The sequence below is a fragment of the Aquarana catesbeiana genome, linkage group LG11 (assembly GCF_042186555.1).
Source record: "Aquarana catesbeiana isolate 2022-GZ linkage group LG11, ASM4218655v1, whole genome shotgun sequence".
In the NCBI taxonomy this organism is placed as follows: Eukaryota; Metazoa; Chordata; class Amphibia; order Anura; family Ranidae; genus Aquarana; species Aquarana catesbeiana.
In genome coordinates, this window is record NC_133334.1 from 251882259 (window position 1) to 251902224 (window position 19966).

At 44.7% G+C, this 19966-nt stretch overlaps 1 protein-coding gene across 2 annotated transcripts in view; it reads left to right on the forward strand.

The window, feature by feature from the left end:
- The first annotated feature begins 278 nt into the window (after window positions 1–278).
- HAS3 (hyaluronan synthase 3) overlaps window positions 279–19966 on the forward strand; it is a 34007-nt gene continuing 14319 nt past the window's right edge. Inside the window, exons 1-2 of one of the 2 annotated variants that reach the window (XM_073605577.1) lie at window positions 279–462; window positions 10247–10855. In XM_073605577.1, the coding sequence (XP_073461678.1) occupies window positions 10247–10855 (609 nt within the window). In that variant the 5' untranslated portion in view covers window positions 279–462. Of the gene's footprint in view, window positions 463–10122; window positions 10856–19966 lie in introns of those variants that run through there. The other variant, XM_073605576.1, reaches the window with a different exon arrangement.

Consider the following 19966-nt stretch of genomic DNA (forward strand, 5'->3'; position numbering starts at 1 on the left):
GTAAGGGGCAATCATGGCATAGGAGGTGGCACCCTGGCAGGGCATTAGAAGAGAGAAGCAGGCAGAAGTATGGGTGTTCAGTGTATGATTGCTCTCCCTGCAGGCAGCACATGGTGGGGTGTGTATGGAGCAGTCAGGGCACATAGGGGGGAGCTCCCTGGCAGGTCAGGAGAGGAGGTGCCATAGGTGGGGGGGGGGTGACAGGAGAAGAGGGGGGACCCAGAGAAGGAGGTCTGTGAGTTCTCTGTAGGTGGTGGGCTGGTGGAAAGGGTGGGAGGGGAGAAGTTAAAGCAACCTGCTGATGGAGGGGGGAGTGAGGCAGGGAGAGGTGAGTGCAGTGTGGACTGAGATGCTGCAGGAAGGGAGATGCAATGCTGAGTGAATGGAATCCGGGCACTGGAAGGAGAGATGATCCCTGGAGAAGGAGCTGCCAATGATCTGATGGTGCAGTGATCTGACACGGTGAGTCCTGGGCTGTACACTGTGGGCTGTGCTGCATGCAGATCTGAGGATCACTCTACAGATCCAAGGGAATACCATGCACTGACCCACCCCCCTACCATAGAACCATACCATAGATGTCTGCTATTGTGGTCATTTTATTCTGCAATCCCATAGTAAATCATTAGTGTCACCCTCCTGTCCTTGTCATCATAGTAGCAAGGCTTTCTCATGTCCCCTCCTTCCTCCTCTATTGCAGTTATCCTTTCTTGACACCCCCTACAGAGGAGGTGGGTGATAATATGGTGGGATGACAGCTTCTCTGCTGGTTCCTGTAGTCCTACACTTGCTGGAGAGCTGTATACATCACCTGCCTAGAAAAAAAGTTTTTGGACTGTGCAGATCACAGAAGTTTAGAAACTTTGGAGGGGTTTTTGTAGGCTGCAGCCACATTTAAAGGGACATGCTGCTTTAAATAAGCGATCAGCTGTTATTTTGACCTTGGTTAAGGCTACCTTATTTTTGGAAAGTGCAAGCAGCCAATATAGTCATAGCCTGCTCCTTGATTGTTATGGGAAATGTGTTCTCATTGTCCTTTGTAAAACGTCCCTCTGGCTGTTCTGACCCACTGTCCTAATAATTTTCCAAGCCACAAAACTGGAACAAGCATGCAAATCACAGAAAGCCCTTATTGGTATATTTATTCAGGGTCAGCGGCTTAGAATATTAATTTCAGAGGATCAGCGTGACAGCCAGGTAACTAGCATTTTCAGTAAGAGACAGTACCGAAGCAGGTTTGTCTAGTGCCCAGGGCAAGGATACGGAACTGCACCCCTCCCCCACTGTTAATGCATGCTGCCCTGTGTCCATTCTTTGTCCTCTTGCTCTGCTGTGCCCAGGGCAGCTGTCCCTCCTGCCCACCCCTTGTCCCAGCCCTGGTAAGAGATCTCACCAATGGCAACCTACATGTTATCCTATGACAGATGTCGTTTGATTGCCTTGTGGCTTGCAGATTGGACTAAGGAGCACCTGAATAATTTTTGCACCCCAGCTATAAACATAATGCCTAGAAAAAGTTGCTATTTTTGGCAGCCAGTGGCTTATGACTGTTTGCAGACAAAATTGTTTATAAAAAAAGCTGAAGAATCTCACTTCTGCCCATATTATAACCTTGTACTGTAAGAAACCGTATTTTGTATATTGTGTCACATGATTCCATTCCTGCATCTTCCGACTGCTGAATATTGACAGTTAAAAAAAAAAAAGAAAAAAGGAAGTACATATGCCAGGATTGTGTATTCATTTGTTCTTTCTGCCCAAAAAACTGGAGTGCGCCCTGCCTATGTGGTGTGGCACAACAGCAGCATGGGTGAGCTGATATATTGTAGATGTCCAGTAGACTGTTGGGTCAGCCTGTGGTCTCTTTGTGACACCAGTGAAGGGTTATGTGGTGTCACCTGCACTGCAGCACAGCCAGAGACGTTCTTAGCAAAGGAGAATTCATTGAAAATGCAATAGATCTGTACTGCAGGAAAACATCGAGAAAGGGCAAGCCCTGGGAAGACGATGGGAACGTATGGGGGATAAGCTCCTATCTGTTTAATAAAGATAGAAAGTTCAAGTTTAAGGGCTTTTCCACTTTGGCTGTGAGCTTTCCTTTTGTTCTGCGACTTGTGCCAGCGAGTGGGAGTTGCCGTCCTCGTATCATCGCCTTTCACTTGCTTCCGAGGCTTTTCAGAAGCTCTCAGGCTGACAAAGAACTTGGAGGTGAATCGCAATTTTCCTGGTGACACATCAAAAGCCCTTTTAATTTTCCTGCTACTGCAAGAAAGGCAAATTCCAGCTGGGAGTTGGGAACATTCACCTCGCCCCTACCTTTTATGTAAGCCGCCTGCCTCTACAAGTCATCTTTCCTGTTAGGTCTGTCCATTGACAACCATCACATGGAGCAGCATCCTCTAGGTTCAAATAGACTGTACTAGGACCATGTTAAAACATCCCGATCCTTTATTGATTTATGGTTTTCTGCTAACTAAGCTTTATATGTTGCCTGCCCATTGCCTTTAGTAATTCTGCAAACCGTTTGTAATAAACAGCATTGTAAATACCGTTTTTTTAATCGTTTTTCTAATAGTCACGTGGTTGCACAGCTCTGGGTTCTTCCCTTCTTCTTTAAAGTGATTGTAAACCTCAGACATGAAATATGAACAAAGCATATCCCTCTATAGTGTGTACTTTTCTCACTCCAGAGCACTCAGTTTCATTTCTGTGTCTGCTGTTTCGTTCCTCTGCTATCAGCGTTAATTTTTCCTGACACCAGGAGAAAAATGGTGACAGAGGAGGAGCTCCTCCTGATTGACAGCCTCAGATCTGTTCCTGTGTGCTGTGTGGAGAGGGGTGTGTCCCTTCCCTCCAATCAGCTCTCAGAGATCTCCTCTCTGAGCCCTGCAGAGTGTAACTTTAGCTCTCCGCCCCCTTTTTTTTAACAGCTCCAATAGGCTGTATAAATTCTGGACTTTGAAAGGATGTAGAGAAGAGAGGACGGCAGATAAACATGTACAACATATTTAGGAGGTTTTGATTCACCTCTGTGTATCACCTGAGGCCAGTCACTTCACTGGGCATATGTAAGAGGGTACAACCACTTTAAGACTCCTTTCACACTGAGGCGGTTTTCAGCCAGTTTAGTACTAGAAATATCGCCTGTAAAGCGCCCAAAAACCACCTCCCATTCATTTCAGTGTGACTTTTCACACTGGGGCGGTGCGCTTGCGGGATGTTAGGAAGAGTCCTGCAAGCAGCATTTTTGGGGCGGTTAGGTAGCAATGTATTTAGAGATCCCAAAATGCCCTGCCCATTGAAATGAATGGGCAGTGATTCGAAGCGCTGAAACACGGGCGCTTCTAAAGAGGAAGTAAACCCTGATGGGTTTTACTTCCTCTTTGTTTCACTGCAAAGGTAAAGCATAATGGGCTACTATGCATCCCATAGTAGCCCATTATGTGTCACTTACCTGACGCAGGAACCTGCAATGTCACCGCTGTCCCTCCTTTCACGAGGTGTCCATCTTCCTTCCAGGTTTTGCAGCTCCAGCGCTGTGATTGGTCGGAGCCGCAGTGACGTCACTCCAGCGCACGCGCCGTAGACATCGGTGCCTCTCTTTTGCAAATATCTCCTAAACCATGTAGGTTTAGGAGACATTTCTTACACCTACAGGTAAGCCTTAATCTAGGCTTACCTGTAGGTAAAAGTGGACTGTAAGGGTTTACAACCACTTTTAACTGCTTCTTTGGGAATAAAAGGGCCCCGCTAGCGGCCGAAAAGCACTGCTTAAACAGCGATAAGACGAGCGGCACCTTAGCGCGGCAGCGGCCCCAGTGTGGAAGGAGTCTAAGGCTGAACTCTTGAGTATAAAAACTTTCACTTAAATACATTCCTCAAAGCAGTATTAGGGAAGGTTCATATCTGTTCAGGCGCGGGAAGGTGTGTGATTGCGAGCCTACCGCAGAGAAAAAGGGGCTGCTGCTTAGGAGATGAATGGGGGTAACATTAATCCAAATAGCACTCACACAAACTTGTAACCACAGCACAGTTTCCTGTACTGGAACCTGCACTGCTTACCTATAGGTAATATTCATGTATGGGAGTTTACTCCCACTTTAACTCCAAGTTATGCACAGTGTATGTGATAGCAGCCTCAGTAAACACGCTCTGATTGCTGGGACGACCTTTTATGTTTAACAATACAATTAGAGAAACCTGCTGACAGAGAGCCATGTAAGGAATTAAAATCCAGAATCAAGCCTGACTTGGAAATGTGATCACTGAGAGGAAGGAAGTTACAGAGCTCAGGAAGTATACTCCCTGTGACCCTGTGAGGTGCTCTGTGAAATCCTGCTGCAGTGAATTACGCATGACATTGATTAAGGTATACTGCGTGTGTGCTTTCTGATTGCACTAATTTTATCGGTAGCGGTTTCACTTGTCTGGATTTGCAGCAAGTATAGGGCCGTACCCTCAGTCTGCTGTAGCCTTTGTGGAACAGCTGGGGCATTCGTTTCAGTTTATTTAAGCTTTGTAGTTGCTCATCCTACATTTAGAAGTTAAAAGAGGAGCTTTAGTCTCTGTGAGATGTAACCTATCATTAGAAGTGCTCCTTGTCCCCCTCCTCATCATTCTGTCCCTTTGATGTTCCTTCGGTTCCCAGGATGTTCAGTCACCGTATCCGATATACAGGTGTCTTTTCCGATTTCCTCCCCGGGGCTCAGGAACAATTAATTATTCCTGTTTATGAAATAAGCAGAGCGCATGGGACATTGTAAAGGTATACAATCATTTGTTACTGTAATGCCCTGTACACACGATCGGACATTGATCGGACATTCCGACAACAAAATCCATCGGATTTTTTCCGACGGATTTTGGGACAAACTTGTCTTGCATACACACGGTCGCACAAAGTTGTCGGAAAATCCGATCGTTCTGAACGCGGTGACGTAAAACACGTACGTCGGGACCATAAACGGGGCAGTAGCCAATAGCTTTCGTCTCTTAATTTATTCTGAGCATGCATGGCACTTTGTGCGTCGGATTTGTGTACACACGATCGGGATTTAAACGATCGGATTTTGTTGTCGGAAAATTTTATATCCTGCTCTCAAACTTTGTGTGCCAGAAATTCCGACGGAAAAAGTCCGATGGAGCCCACACACACGATCGGAATTTCCGACAACACAATGTGATCGCACTTTTTCCAATCTGACCGTGTGTACAGGGCATAAGACTCACTACTGATTTGCACCACTCTTAGTTAAAGATTGGAATAACTACACTTTTTGTAAATTCTATACTTATTGGGCAGACACATTTGCCCCATTGAGAGATGGTCGTGGTTCATTTCACTTTCCTGCAGTAATATATCACTTTCTGGCATGTCCATAAACTTTATTGTTAGGTTCATCACCCAATTAGGTCAGCTTTCTGGCTTCATTGTTTGGTAGTGATAGTAAACAAAAATCCAGTCCCCTGCAAGCCAATGTCATAATGCGCTAGTATGCATGTGTTTTTCATGCTATTTTAACTGTGTCTTAAGCCTATTACACACTACTAGTTTTTTTTCATTCAACCCAGCAGGTTCAACTAACAGTCCGATGTTAGTACAGCGATCTCCCCTGCTGTGCTATTGTGTTCTGACAGGGGGACGGCTTCCCCGCCCTGGCAGTGGTTGTGGGGGTCTGTGGGTGGGGGGGGCTTATCGGAGTCTGAAAGTCCCCCTTAACAAAGGGTCCCCCAGATCCTGCCCCATGTGCATGAGTATGGGGTATATAGTACCCCTACCCATTCACCAAAAAAGTGTAAAACGTGATTAAAGACACTACACAAGTTTTTGACAAAAATAAAAAACAATGTCCCCCCCTGGTGTAGATCCATTGTCAAGCTGGAAGGTTTCCCTTCTATACCCTTTATTCCCATTCTGGTGAAAATTTTGGATTTTACCTAAATTTGTTTCCTAGGGACAAATGGTCATAAGAACCAATAGGGGAAACAGATGGCAGTAAAAACATGAGAGGGTCTTTCCTACTCAATCGAAAAATTTCAGACCTCATGCCTAGGCCTTAGGTCTGTTCCTCAGACCTGTATGCTTGGGTCAAGCTCTCTCCTAGCTTTCCCGGGGTTCAAACTGCCACCTGCAGTCTCTCTCCTGAAGAACATGGGTGTCCTCCTGACACTCATACACAGATGTCGTGTCTGTAGGGCGGAGTCCTCCTGACTCCTCGGCCAGACTTCCTGTCTGCCTAGGTGGAGCTGTCTCCAAGTGGGAGCCCTGAGCTCTATCCCTGGGATGCATATGAACCCAGCCCACAGGTGTGTAATTAGCATGCCTACTTCTGACATAATCAGGAGTATATTGCCAATCCACAGGGTGACACAGGGTCGCCTCTCCACACTGGGTGCAAAACAAGTAAGCGGTGGTATAGTGGTCATCTCAATTGTATGTAGATGTAAGAGTCAGACGAAGGGTCGGCTCAATCGTGTTATGTCCCTGCATGGTGGCACTGTACAGCTTGTTGATATACCAACAAGTTCTCTAAGAGAAGAAGAGGACAGAGACGACCATCTGGTCCCATCATGAGAAGAGGGCTATTGCTTCTCTGAGGGAGAGGAGCTTTCCCTGCTCTGTTCCAGTGTAAGAAGAAAATGATTGAGTCAGAAAAGAAAAAAGGGGGAATAGGTGCAAAAAAAATGGGAGGATAGGGGAAGAAGGTGCCTGGTTGAGCAAAGGCAGAAGTCATCTCTCTTCGTGCAATGAGGTTTTTATTGCGGTGACTTTATGGTACTTTCTATACAGCATCACTCTTACTTTGAAATGATCCTCCTATAAAGGTCCTCTTCATAGTTCAGCTAGTGTTCTCACTGGAATGAGTTCTCCATATATCCTTATAGATAGTTCATAGTGGTTCTCAGGGAATAGTCATTGTCTCCTCTAATATAGTATTTCACCAGAGAATGGGGGATCTGCTCACTGGGGTTTGGGCAGCAGAAAAGTGGCAGTTTGAATTATATTGATTATTTTACCCAATGACACCAAATAAACATACACACATCCAGTGCTAAATGGCAGTAAGAGTTCAGCGAAGTGATGGTTAGTATGGGTTAGGGGTCTCCAAAATTTCTAAACAAAGGGCCAGTTTACTGTCCTTCAGACTTTAGGGGGTCTGGACTGTGTCCATCGGGAGTACAAAATGTCCCAACATTAGTGGGATTAAACAATCCCCCATCATTGGTGTGATTGGGAGGAATTGTTCCCCATCATTGGTGTCATTGGGAGGAACTGTGCCTGTCATTAGTGTCATTGGGAGGAATTGTTACCCATCATTGGTGTCATTGGGAGGAATTGTTCCCCATCATTGGTGTCATTGGGAGGAATTGTGCCCCACCATTGGTGTGATTTGGAGGAATTGTGCCCCATCATTGTTGTCATTGGGAGGAATTGTGCCCCATCATTGGTGTCATTGGGAGGAAGTGTCCCCCATCATTGGTGTCATTGGGAGGAATTGTTCCCTATCATTGGTGTCATTGGGAGGAAGTGTCCCTCATCATTGGTGTCATTGGGAGGAATTGTTCCCTATCATTGGTGTCATTGGGAAGACCTGTGCCCCAATGTTGGTGTCATTGAGAGGAATTGTGTCCTTCCTTGGTGTCAGTGAAAGAAATAGTGCCCCAAATGGCCAGATAAAAGCAAGCAAAGGGCCAGATCTGGCCCCTGGGCTGCAGTTTGGAGACCACTGGTATATGAAATGCCAGCAAGGGCAAAAAGTTGCTATAGCATACCTAGATGGCTAGCAGTGTGACCATTAAATTCACCCTAGAACGGAATGGGTAGAGCATGGAGGAGTAGGGGGAATTGGGGTGAGAGAAAGGGTAATTGAATAAATACATCTAGATGTGTTTTGTGTTTTATTCCACATTGAAGCCTCTTGTTGTCTGAACTTCTTTTAGTTTGGCGTAGTGACGGTTCCAACTAACTCTTGGGGGTTATAGTCCCTCTTTGCAGAGGCCTCAATGTTGTTCTGACAGTGCCCGGCATTACAAGAGCCGTAGATTGCGTCTCGGTCGGATCAGCGTTTTCTGAAAATGAACACTTCCAAAAGTTAATTTGACCTAAATCGCCTGATAATAACACAAAATTGAAGGGATGGCTGCAGGATGACAGGCCCCAGCCTGATGGATAATGTTAGGGTTTCAAGCTGCAATTGTGCTCAGCTCAGTCATTTGAGAAGCCGGCTTTATATACAACCTTTATATCAGCCTTTGGGACTTTTTTTTCTTCACATGCAGCTCTGAAAGCCCTAATTATGAGCCAAGCAAGCGACTGGCGTTTTCTTCCCAGCAATGCTGTTTATGGGCAGAAGAGGCATTTAATATCTTGCCAAAAGGACATTGAAAAGAGGGTTTCCAGTCTACTTGATGGTTTATCTAGTTCCCCTTTTGATAATTCAAAGATTAAAGTGCAGTGTCCTCCAGGAAAAGGGTTTTCTTGCTATTAACTGTAAAGGTCTGTCCTGTTTTTCTGCATTTAGGTGACATTCCCATAACATATTTGATCCTGCCATTAGATCTGTTATGTTTCCACTTCCTTCCATTGCCCTGTATTTTGAAGTAAACCTTCAAATGTAAGGACTACCTCTGCTGATCTGAAAATCCATGCTGTTCCATTCTGCAATGCAGCCAGCACTCCTTGTGGGCGAAGTAGTGGCATTCTACTGAGCCAACCATGTTGCTTCCTGCAGGACTTGCTGGTATGCCTGTGTAATGGGCTTTTGTTTGCTTCAGTTGGGTTTTGTATTCCTATACCAGTCAATGGGAATGAAGAACATGCTCGAAGCACCTGAAAAGCAGGCCAAATGCAGGTCAGAAGGAGGTCAACTGTAGAGCAAATGCACCTGTCAATGAATTGAGGCTGTCAATCAGCTGGAGATCCTCCCCTGTCACTTTTTAATTTTGTGTCAGGAAAATTTGTCAGAAGTGACTCATTCTGATAGCAGAGGAACGAAGCAACAGACATTAAATTACACTTAGTGCTCTGGACTGAGACAAGTACACACTATAGAGGGATATGCTTTGTTCATATTTCATTTTCATCACTGAGGTTTACAATCACTTTAAGGCATATCGCCAGTGCTCCCCCTATTGTACCCATTTTTGAAAAAGTCCAAGGATATAATAACTTGTTATCCGATCTTTTCTGATCTGACCGTCTTGTCATGTGTATTGCTTTTTTTTTACATTGAAATATACTCAATAAAATATTTGAACAAGAAAAAAAAAAAAAGTCCCAGGATACTTTCAGCTAGGGAGTCTCCGATGTCCTTCCCTCCTTTTCTTCTTCTCCTCCTTCTACACTTTTTCTCCTCTTATTCTCCCTGGCTCTCCTGGCTCTCCTGCTGTGGAGATTAATGTCTATATATATATATATATATATATATATATATATATATATATATTTTTTTTTTTTTTTGCTTTGTACATGGCGGACTTAACATCCTCATCAAACTCATGAGGGTCCCTTACTTTGTTGTTGGCGCCCAATCCATATTTTCGCATGTACTTCAGTATACTTATTGTTCTGTCTTTCAGGTACTTCTCTTTCATTTGATGTGTGATGGATATTGTTTTTTTAATTCGCTGATATATTGATCTTGCGTATATATCTACATGGGATTATGTTCTGTACCTTTTTAAAATCTTAAACAAAAACGACTGAAAGAAAAAAAGTCCCAGGATACATACCTAAAATCCAGGAATCTTCAATATGGTCATGAGATGATGCCAGGGTCAGTCTTTTGGGGGCGGTGGGTAGTCTTCTGTACAGGCCAGCACTAAAGTTATCCCCTGTGAGGGCCATTTTTTTTCTATTATGAGCCCAGGTCATGTAATGACGCGCCCCCAGGGGCTCACGTGAAATGGGTTAAATGACGCTGGGCATCTTTTAACCCAGAAGAGGGGCAATGCTGGACAATGGCGGTGGACTTGAAAGTCAGTGCTGGAGCATGGAGTAGGTGAGTAGTGATTTAGGAACTTTTTCTCTTTTCTCTTCCCCTTTAAGTAAACTTTTCATAGTCAGAACTTTTCATAACTAACTGTATAATTATGACAGTTATCACGTGGAAGGACGTACTTAGCTGACACAACTGGCAGACACGGCATGTAAACTGTCAGCTATACATGTGGTGACTTGGATGTATCTATGGGTGCGTGCTTCACTGTGCTTAATTCTACCTTGTCTGTTTTTGTCTTGGGGCAGATGCCAGGTCGGCTGCTGACGGCTCTGAAGGTCCTGGGCACAAGTCTCTTTGCCCTGCTGGTGCTGGGGGGCATTCTTGCTGCCTATGTCACCGGATACCAGTTCATACACACTGACCGGCACCACCTCTCCTTTGGACTGTACGGGGCCATCCTGGGACTGCATCTGCTCACCCAGAGCCTTTTTGCTTACCTGGAGCACAGACGGATGCGGAAAGGAAGGCAGAAGTTCCCGACGGGAAACTCTAGAGTGGCGCTATGCATTGCAGCCTATCAAGAAGACCCGGAGTACCTTAGAAAGTGCCTGCAGTCGGTACGGCGGCTCTCCTACCCTCACCTGCGGGTGGTGATGGTGGTAGATGGAAATACAGAAGAGGACAGATACATGATGGACATCTTCAGGGAGGTGATGGGATCGGAGGGCACTTGCTGCTACATGTGGGACAATAACTACCATGTCACAGAAGAAGGGGGTCAGGAAGGTGAAAGGGGCGTAGAGGAACTGGTACAGAAGTTTCCATATACCTGTATAATGCAGAAATGGGGAGGAAAGAGAGAAGTGATGTACACAGCCTTCCGAGCCCTTGGGGACAGTGTGGACTACGTGCAGGTAAGGGCTATGATGTGGCATTGCTATATGGTTGGTAATTAAATGTATGTATTTCAGTTGTAAAATGTCAAGGATATAGGGCTTTGGGGGGGATTTACTAAACCTGGTGCACTCAGAATCTGGTGCAGCTGTTCATGGTAGCCAATCAGCTTCTAGCTTCAGCTTGTTCAATTACGCTTTGACAATAAAACATCGAAGCTGATTGGTTCCTTTGCAGAGCTGCACCAGATTTTGCACTCTCCAGTTTTAGTAAATAACCCCCTTTGTGTTCATTGGGGCTAGCGTGGGAATCATGGGCCACCCAGCCTGGGCTGTGGCACATGGCATTTGTGTAAGTTAGAGTGGGGTTCCATGGTGGCATGAAAAAATCAAAAATGAGAATTTCATCAAAAATTTTATTTCAGTAATTCAATTCAAAAAGTGAAACTCATATATTTTATATAGAGGCGTTACACACAGAGTGGTATATTTCAAGCATTTCTTTCTTTTAATTTTGATGGTTATGGCTTACAGCTAGTGAAAACCCAAAATTCAGTGTCTCAGAAAATTAGAATGTTACATAAGACCAATAAAAAAAAAGGATTTTTTTTACAGAAATGTTGGCTTACTGAAAAATATGTCCATGTACAGTATAGTATGCACTCAATACTTGGTCAGGGCTCCTTTTGCAGTAAATTACTGCATCAATGGGGCGTGGCATGGAGGCGATTATCCTGTGGCACTGCTGAGGTGTTATGGAAGCCCAGGTTTATTTGATAGAGGCTTCCATAACACCTCAGCAGTGCCACAGGCTGATCACCTTCATGCCACGCTGCATTGATGCAGGAATTCATGCAAAACGAGCCCCGGCCTAGTATTGAGTGCATACTATACTGTACATGGACATACTTTTCAGTAGGCCAACATTTCTGTATTAATCCTTTTTTTTATTTGTTTTGTATAATATTCTGAGATACTGAATCTTGGGTTTTCACTAGCTGTAAGCCATAATCATCAAAATTAAAAGAAAGAAATGCTTGAAATATATCACTGTGTGTAAGAAAAATGAGGGGAATAACTGCGCTACGGTGAAATACATAAACAATAACAATTATAGCTGCGATTCCTCTATGTAACACAAACACAGTGAAATTAAATAAGAAAAAAGGGGGGGGTTGAATCGCACTAAAACAAATTGGTGATCATTAGGGATGAGCTTCGAGTTCGAGTCGAACTCATGTTCGACTCGAACATTGGCTGTTCGCAAGTTCACCGAACAGCGAACAATTTGGGGTGTTCGCGGCAAATTCGAATGCCGCGGAACACCCTTTAAAAGTCTATGGGAGAAATCAAAAGTGCTAATTTTAAAGGCTAATATGCAAGTTATTGTCATAAAAAGTGTTTGGGGACCTGGGTCCTGCCCCAGGGGACATGGATCAATGCAAAAAAAAGTTTTAAAAACGTCCGTTTTTTCAGGAGCAGTGATTTTAATAATGCTTAAAGTCAATCAATAAAAGTGTAATATCCCTTTAAATTTCGTACCTGGGGGGTGTCTATAGTGTGCCTGTAAAGGGGCGCATGTTTCCTGTGTTTAGAACAGTCTGACAGCAAAATGACATTTTGAAGGAAAAAACTCATTTAAAACTACCCGCGGCTATTGCATTGCCGACAATACACATAGAAGTTCATTGATAAAAACGGCATGGGAATTCCCCAAAGGGGAACCCCGAACCAAAATTAAAAAAAAAAAATGACGTGGGGGTCCCCCTAAATTCCATACCAGGCCCTTCAGGTCTGGTATGGATATTAAGGGGAACCCCGGCCAAAATTAAAAAAAAAAAATGACGTTGGGTTCCCCCTTAAATTCCATACCAGACCCTTCAGGTCTGGTATGGATTTTAAGGGGAACCCCGCGCCAAAAAAAAAAAAAAAAAACGGCGTGGGGGTCCCCCCAAAAATCCATACCAGACCCTTATCTGAGCACGCAACCTGGCAGGCCGCAGGAAAAGAGGGGGAAAAGAGGGGGAAAAGTGCGGCCCCCCCTCCCTCCTGAACCATACCAGGCCACATGCCCTCAACATGGGGAGGGTGCTTTGGGGTAGCCCCCCAAAACACCTTGTCCCCATGTTGATGAGGACAAGGGCCTCATCCCCACAACCCTGGCCGGTGGTTGTGGGGGTCTGCGGGCGGGGGGCTTATCGGAATCTGGAAGCCCCCTTTAACAAGGTGACCCCCAGATCCCGCCCCCCCCCCTGTGTGAAATTGTAAGGGGGTACATAAGTACCCCTACCATTTCACGAAAAAAGTGTCAAAAATGTTAAAAATGACAAGAGACAGTTTTTGACAATTCCTTTATTTAAATGCTTCTTCTATCTTCCTTCATCTTCTGGTTCTTCTGGCTCTTCTGGCTCTTCTGGCTCTTCTGGTTCTTCCTCCGGCGTTCTCGTCCAGCATCTCCTCCGCGGCGTCTTCTATCTTCTTCTCCTCGGGCCGCTCCGCACCCATGGCATGGGGGGGAGGCTCCCGCTCTTCTCTTCTTCTCTTCTTCTTTTCTTCTCTTCTTCTCTTCTTCATTTTCTTCTCCGGGCCGCTCCGCAATCCATGCTGGCATGGAGGGAGGCTCCCGCTGTGTGACGGCGCTCCTCGTCTGACAGTTCTTAAATAACGGGGGGGGCGGGGCCCCCCGGTGACCCCGCCCCCCTCTGACGCACGGTGACTTGACGGGACTTCCCTGTGACGTCACGGGGAATGCCACAGGGAAGTCCCGTCAAGTCACCGTGCGTCAGAGGGGGGCGGGGTCACCGGGTGGCCCCGCCCCCCGTTATTTAAGAACTGTCAGACGAGGAGCGCCGTCACACAGCGGGAGCCTCCCTCCATGCCAGCATGGATTGCGGAGCGGCCCGGAGAAGAAAATGAAGAAGAGAAGAAGAGAAGAAGAGAAGAAAAGAAGAAGAGAAGAGCGGGAGCCTCCCCCCCATGCTATGGGTGCGGAGCGGCCCGAGGAGAAGAAGACAGAAGACGCCGCGGAGGAGATGCTGGACGAGAACGCCGGAGGAAGAACCAGAAGAACCAGAAGAGCCAGAAGAACCAGAAGATGAAGGAAGATAGAAGAAAGAAGAAGCATTTAAATAAAGGAATTGTCAAAAACTGTCTCTTGTCATTTTTAACATTTTTGACACTTTTTTCGTGAAATGGTAGGGGTACTTATGTACCCCCTTACCATTTCACACAGGGGGGGGGCCGGGATCTGGGGGTCACCTTGTTAAAAGGGGCTTCCAGATTCCGATAAGCCCCCCGCCCGCAGACCCCCACAACCACCGGCCAGGGTTGTGGGGATGAGGCCCTTGTCCTCATCAACATGGGGACAAGGTGTTTTGGGGGGCTACCCCAAAGCACCCTCCCAATGTTGAGGGCATGTGGCCTGGTACGGTTCAGGAGGGAGGGGGGGCCGCACTCTCGTCCCCCCTCTTTTCCTGCGGCCTGCCAGGTTGCGTGCTCGGATAAGGGTCTGGTATGGATTTTTGGGGGGACCCCACGCCGTTTTTTTTTTTTTTTTTTGGCGCGGGGTTCCCCTTAAAATCCATACCAGACCTGAAGGGCCTGGTATGGAATTTAGGAGGACTCCCACGTCATTTTTTTTTTTTAATTTTGGTTCGGGGTCCCCCTTTGGGGAATTCCCATGCCGTTTTTATCAATGAACTTCTATGTGTATTGTCGGCAATGCAATAGCCGCGAGTAGTTTTAAATGAGTTTTTTCCTTCAAAATGTCATTTTGCTGTCAGACTGTTCTAAACACAGGAAACATGCGCCCCTTTACAGGCATACTATAGACACCCCCCAGGTACGAAATTTAAAGGGATATTACACTTTTATTGTTTGACTTTAAGCATTATTAAAATCACTGCTCCTGAAAAAACGGCCGTTTTTAAAACTTTTTTTTTGCATTGATCCATGTCCCCTGGGGCAGGACCCAGGTCCCCAAACACTTTTTATGACAATAACTTGCATATAAGCCTTTAAAATTAGCACTTTTGATTATTCATGTTCGTGTCCCATAGACTTTAACGGTGTTCGCATGTTCGAACGAACTTTTTTCCTGTTCGCATGTTCTGGTGCGAACCGAACAGGGGGGTGTTCGGCTCATCCCTAGTGATCATACACATCATCACCAAACCAAATATTTAGAACTAAGTGAAGAGTTCCCCTTTAGTGTATACATAATATACAAAACACATGTCAAATGAATAATCCATCCAAAAAAATATTCAAAGTGGTAATAAAAAGTCCATATATAAGAAATAAATCAACCAAGTGATATGAAAATATCTTAAAAAAGTCTCAAAAAACATAAATTCTTGCTGTGAGAAGAAAAAAGCGTGCTTGCCCCACCACTGTGAAATCAGACTAGCCGCTTACCAGAAACTCATGATCCCCCGTTATTGACTTTATCGGATAAATAAAAGGTTAAACTCACATGTTAGTAGACAATAGTAGGCATGTAGTGTAGCCCTACGCGGCGTTTCGTGATAGAGTCACATCATCCAGGGGCCCCTGGATGATGTGACTCTATCACGAAACGCCGCGTAGGGCAGAGCGACGTGTTCTCGTCACCTCCCATCGCTGCTGTTGTTTTCAGTAGGAGGGGCTGTCTGTGAGCTTCCGGCCAGCGCTCCAGACTACACTACATGCCTACTATTGTCTACTAACATGTGAGTTTAACCTTTTATTTATCCAATAAAGTCAATGATTTTACACTATATGGAGCCTTTTTTCCTTTTATGACCACATCTGCAATGCTGTGGGCTGATGTCTGAGTACCTGTCAGTGTGAACATCTTTAGCCTGACCCTCCAGTCTTTGATGTCCCATCTCGGTATAAGGTGTCTGATCCATTGGTCGTGGTTCAAAGCAGTATTAACAAACAGATTTCTCTGATCCTTTGTAACGGGGGATCATGAGTTTCTGGTAAGCGGCTAGTCTGATTTCACGGTGGTGGAGCAAGCACGCTTTTTTCTTCTCACAGCAAGAATTTATGTTTTTTGGGACTTTTTTAAGATACTTTCATATCACTTGGGTGATTTATTTTTTATATATGGACTTTTTATTACCACTTTGAATATTTTTTTGGATGGAGTATTCATTTGACATGTGTTTTGTATATTATGTATACACTAAAGGGGAACTCTTCACTTAGTTCTAAATATTTGGTTTGGTGATGATGTGTATGATCACCAATTTGTTTTAGCGCGATTCAACTCCCCCTTTTTTCTTATATCACTGTGTGTGTCTATATAAAATATATGAGTTTCACTTTTTGGATTGAATTACTGAAATAAACTTTTTGATGATATTCTAATTTTATGAGATGCAGCAAATAATAAACCAGTTCTGCCTTAAAGTGGTTGTTAAGCCACTTAATGCACTCTATACCATACTGTCTGTTTAATAATCCTATGTGCCCCTGGGTTTGTGTTTTATAAAAGTGAGCCGTTCTTTACCAGTTTTCAGAGCGCCGATTGGCACTCACGTGACCCGCCAGCTCTCTCCTCTTCCCGTCTGACAGCGACAGTGGGCCGGGCCGAGGATTCATTAACGGGAGGGGAGAAGGAGGAGAGAGGCGATGGGTCACATGAGCGGCAACCAGCGCTCTGAAAAATGGTACAACGGTTTATTTTTATAAAACACAGACACAGGTGCACATAGGACTGTTAGACAGAATGGTATAAAGTTTAAGTAAAACTTCCACAGCAAGAGGGGAGGGGGGCGGCACTGACACAGGAGCAGACAGGCGGGGGGGGGGGGGGGGGAGGACAGAGGAGGACAGGAGACCTGTAGATGACGGAGGCATGTAAACTGGCCATGGTGTCAGGGCTCAGCAGCCATGATTAACCATGGTCAGTTTACAGAGGTGAGGGCAGAAACAGGCAGGATCAGCCAGATATTTTAGGTATTACAGAGGGCCAAATTACACAGCACAAGCACTGTCCTGTATAACATGCTTTAAGGGAACAGGATCAATATGTTTTTGTTTTTTAGGTTAACAAACGCTTCAAAGAGTAAGCGCTCATCCAAGACACTTTAGCTCCTTTAAAGCTGAACCCCAGGCAAACAATTAATTGAATAATAGGAATTATTCCTCTCCATCTGGTTCTGAGATGTCAGAAGACCTGATTTGTCTCTGCTGCAGTTCAGTAACAATAACAGGTCAGCTCCTAGCCCCCAACCTATGACTGGACAGTGAAAGGAGAAGCAGCAGATAGGTGAGCGTATATCGCAGTCACTCTGCTGTCTCCTTCTTTCAACATCCTTCTTGCAATGCAGCACAGCTTATTGGCTTCTTGTGCTGCTTTTCAGTTTATATTCTAAGCTCTGCTAAACAGGGGCTAATACCAAATCAAATTCAGGTACTTACATTGCTTGTATTTAAAAAATAAATTTCTTTATCATCCATTGACTGACACAGGGATAAAGTAAATCATAGATGTGTGGGTTATGCTGATTCCTTTATGAGATCTGGACAATGGCAAAACAAAAAAAAGGTTAAGCCAGGCTGCTTATAACCTCGCCTCCAACGGTCATGTCTCTGTTTTTTGCTAGTGTCCTATGAGGTTGGATGATTGCTCCTTAGCTTTGCTAAGGAAACCTATTTTCTTATTCTGGTTTCTTGATGGAATGATAATTCTCTCCTTCCCTTTCCTTAATTTTGAACCATTTTCTATCTGAATATGGAAGTCAGTCTTTACATTGACTCACTTCGCAGTTCAATTGAATTTCCTTGACCGTTCTTTTAGAGGCATTCTAATGCCGCGTACACACGATCGGACTCTCCGACAACAAAACCGTGGATTTTTTGTTCGAAGGCTGTTGGCTCAAACTTGTCTTGCATACACACGGTCACACAAATGTTGGCCAACAATTCCGAATGTGGGAACGCGGTGACGTACAAGATGTACGACGAGCCGAGAAAAAGGAAGTTCAATAGCCAGTGCAGCTCCTTCTGCTTGATTCAGAGCATGCGCGAACTTTTGTGCGACGGACTTGTGTACACACGATCGGACTTTCCGACAGCCGTAGGGAATCTCACTGGATACATGAGACCAAGGTCTTAGTACCAGCAGGCCTTAACGTTGAGTTTGACGTAAATTGTTTCATTTCTAATTGTTAAGTTTATGCGAATTATGTTTATGTCTCTGTTTGTATATACGTTATGTATGAGGATCAATGGAGATGCGGGTTAATCATTATTATTATTAGTTTTATATGATTCATTTTAAAATGGTTATTTATTGCATAATAGATTATGTCTATTAATGCATTTTTATGTCCGTCTTATGACAAAATTATAGTACTATCCTTCACTTGGTTCTTAGAACTATTTGGGGTGGTTAGTTTTTGCTATACGGATACACTTGGTGATACACATTCTATAAGCTCAGTATTCTCAGTCTGTCTCCGGGAGTTCCATTACTTCCGGGTTTTGCCTGGTTGTATATTAGGTTATCGACCGTGCGTAATACCTTTGACGACCTGAGGTGTTAGTGTGAGCTGTTAGTAATATTCCCATGTGCAATACCTTTAAGGGCCGGAGGTGTCAGGCCATGGTATATATAGCGGGTGCCACATGTCATTCCGTCACCGCTGATGAAGTCCTGCCCCCTGGGACGTAACGCGTACGGAACCACGTGACTAGCGTGACGTCAACCGCGTCTCGCGATGATCCTCGTGGTAAACTGTTGTTCGCCTGATTACCTTAGCACTGAGGTACAGTGCCACACTTGTAAGTGTAATTGCCCTTTTTTATATTAAATGCTTTTTTACATATCATACGGAGAGCACTATATTGTATTGCTGTCATTCCACGTATGAACGTATCGGAGCATATGGTCAGGATACCAGGGATCTCATAATACTAGCATGCACCCATCTCCAGCGATCCTTCTCATCCAGTAGATCAGCATATATACCCTTGTGAAGGGACTGCCTGTGTGACCTGACTGATATACTCCGGGGTCCACACCCTGAGGTGAGCTGCTAGGACTCACTGTTGGTGGAAGCTATTACACGATCACCTTGTCTGTCATCCATAGGATCACCGTTTTGGACACTTGATGGTGTTTTTCCCTGAATACCAATCTTATGGACTTTGCTATCATTATTTTAGATTCATTACGTCTTTTGTTTGTTTATGCTCTGCACTGCCTTTTATTATATTGGCATTTTGGGATATTTTGACCCTCAGTGTTCAGCTGCTGTTTTCATGTTAGTATTTTTTGTGCTGTTTTTTGTTTTTCATACATGTGCTCAAACATGGAGGTCCTCATAGATTAGTAGTGTTAGGAACCACACTACACAGAGAGGCCTTGAGGCAGGGTGGCTTCCACATATTTGCAAATGTAGTGCAACTAAATCCTTCGTTTTTTTTTTAACGCAACTTGTTAAACAGTGTCATTTGTTTTCTTTGCTGGCTAGCTGTTAAAGAGGGACTTTAGCCCTCTGTCTGTTTGCTCTGTGCCCCTCTCAGGTGCTGCCATTATGGAGAATACACAGACGTCCTAAAGGGTTCTGCCTGGCCGTCAGGTCATGGGAGAGCTCTTCGGAACTTTTGTGCACGTGCAGAATATTTTCCGCCCATGCGCGAGGATGGGGGCTCTTTCAGATCTCTGTGCTACCTGTCTGCGCATGCACGAGGGGAAACCGGTACATGCCCAGATGTGCCACAGAGCTTTCAGGATCTGAAGCCCTGCAGCACATCTGTGTAAGTGCAAAATCTGAGGGGGGAGGGGGGGCTCCCGGACGTTGTTTTCGCCTGGAAAAGAAATGCTAAAGTACTGCTTTGCAGCACTATATATATATATATATATATATATATATATATATATATATATATAAGGTCCCATTTAAAGAGATAGAGGGGAGACGCTGGAATGGAACGTGTGCTGGAATGATTTTTTGTGACTGATAAATCATCAACATAAGAAATGTGCGTCGATCTCCCTCCATACAGAACCCACTAAGCCCTAAAATATATATTTTATTCATTCACAGTTAAAAATAATGTGTGTTGGCAAAAATGATTATTATTATTATTAAAATCATGAACCAGCAGGTAGATGCAGGGGGTAAAAAAAATCGG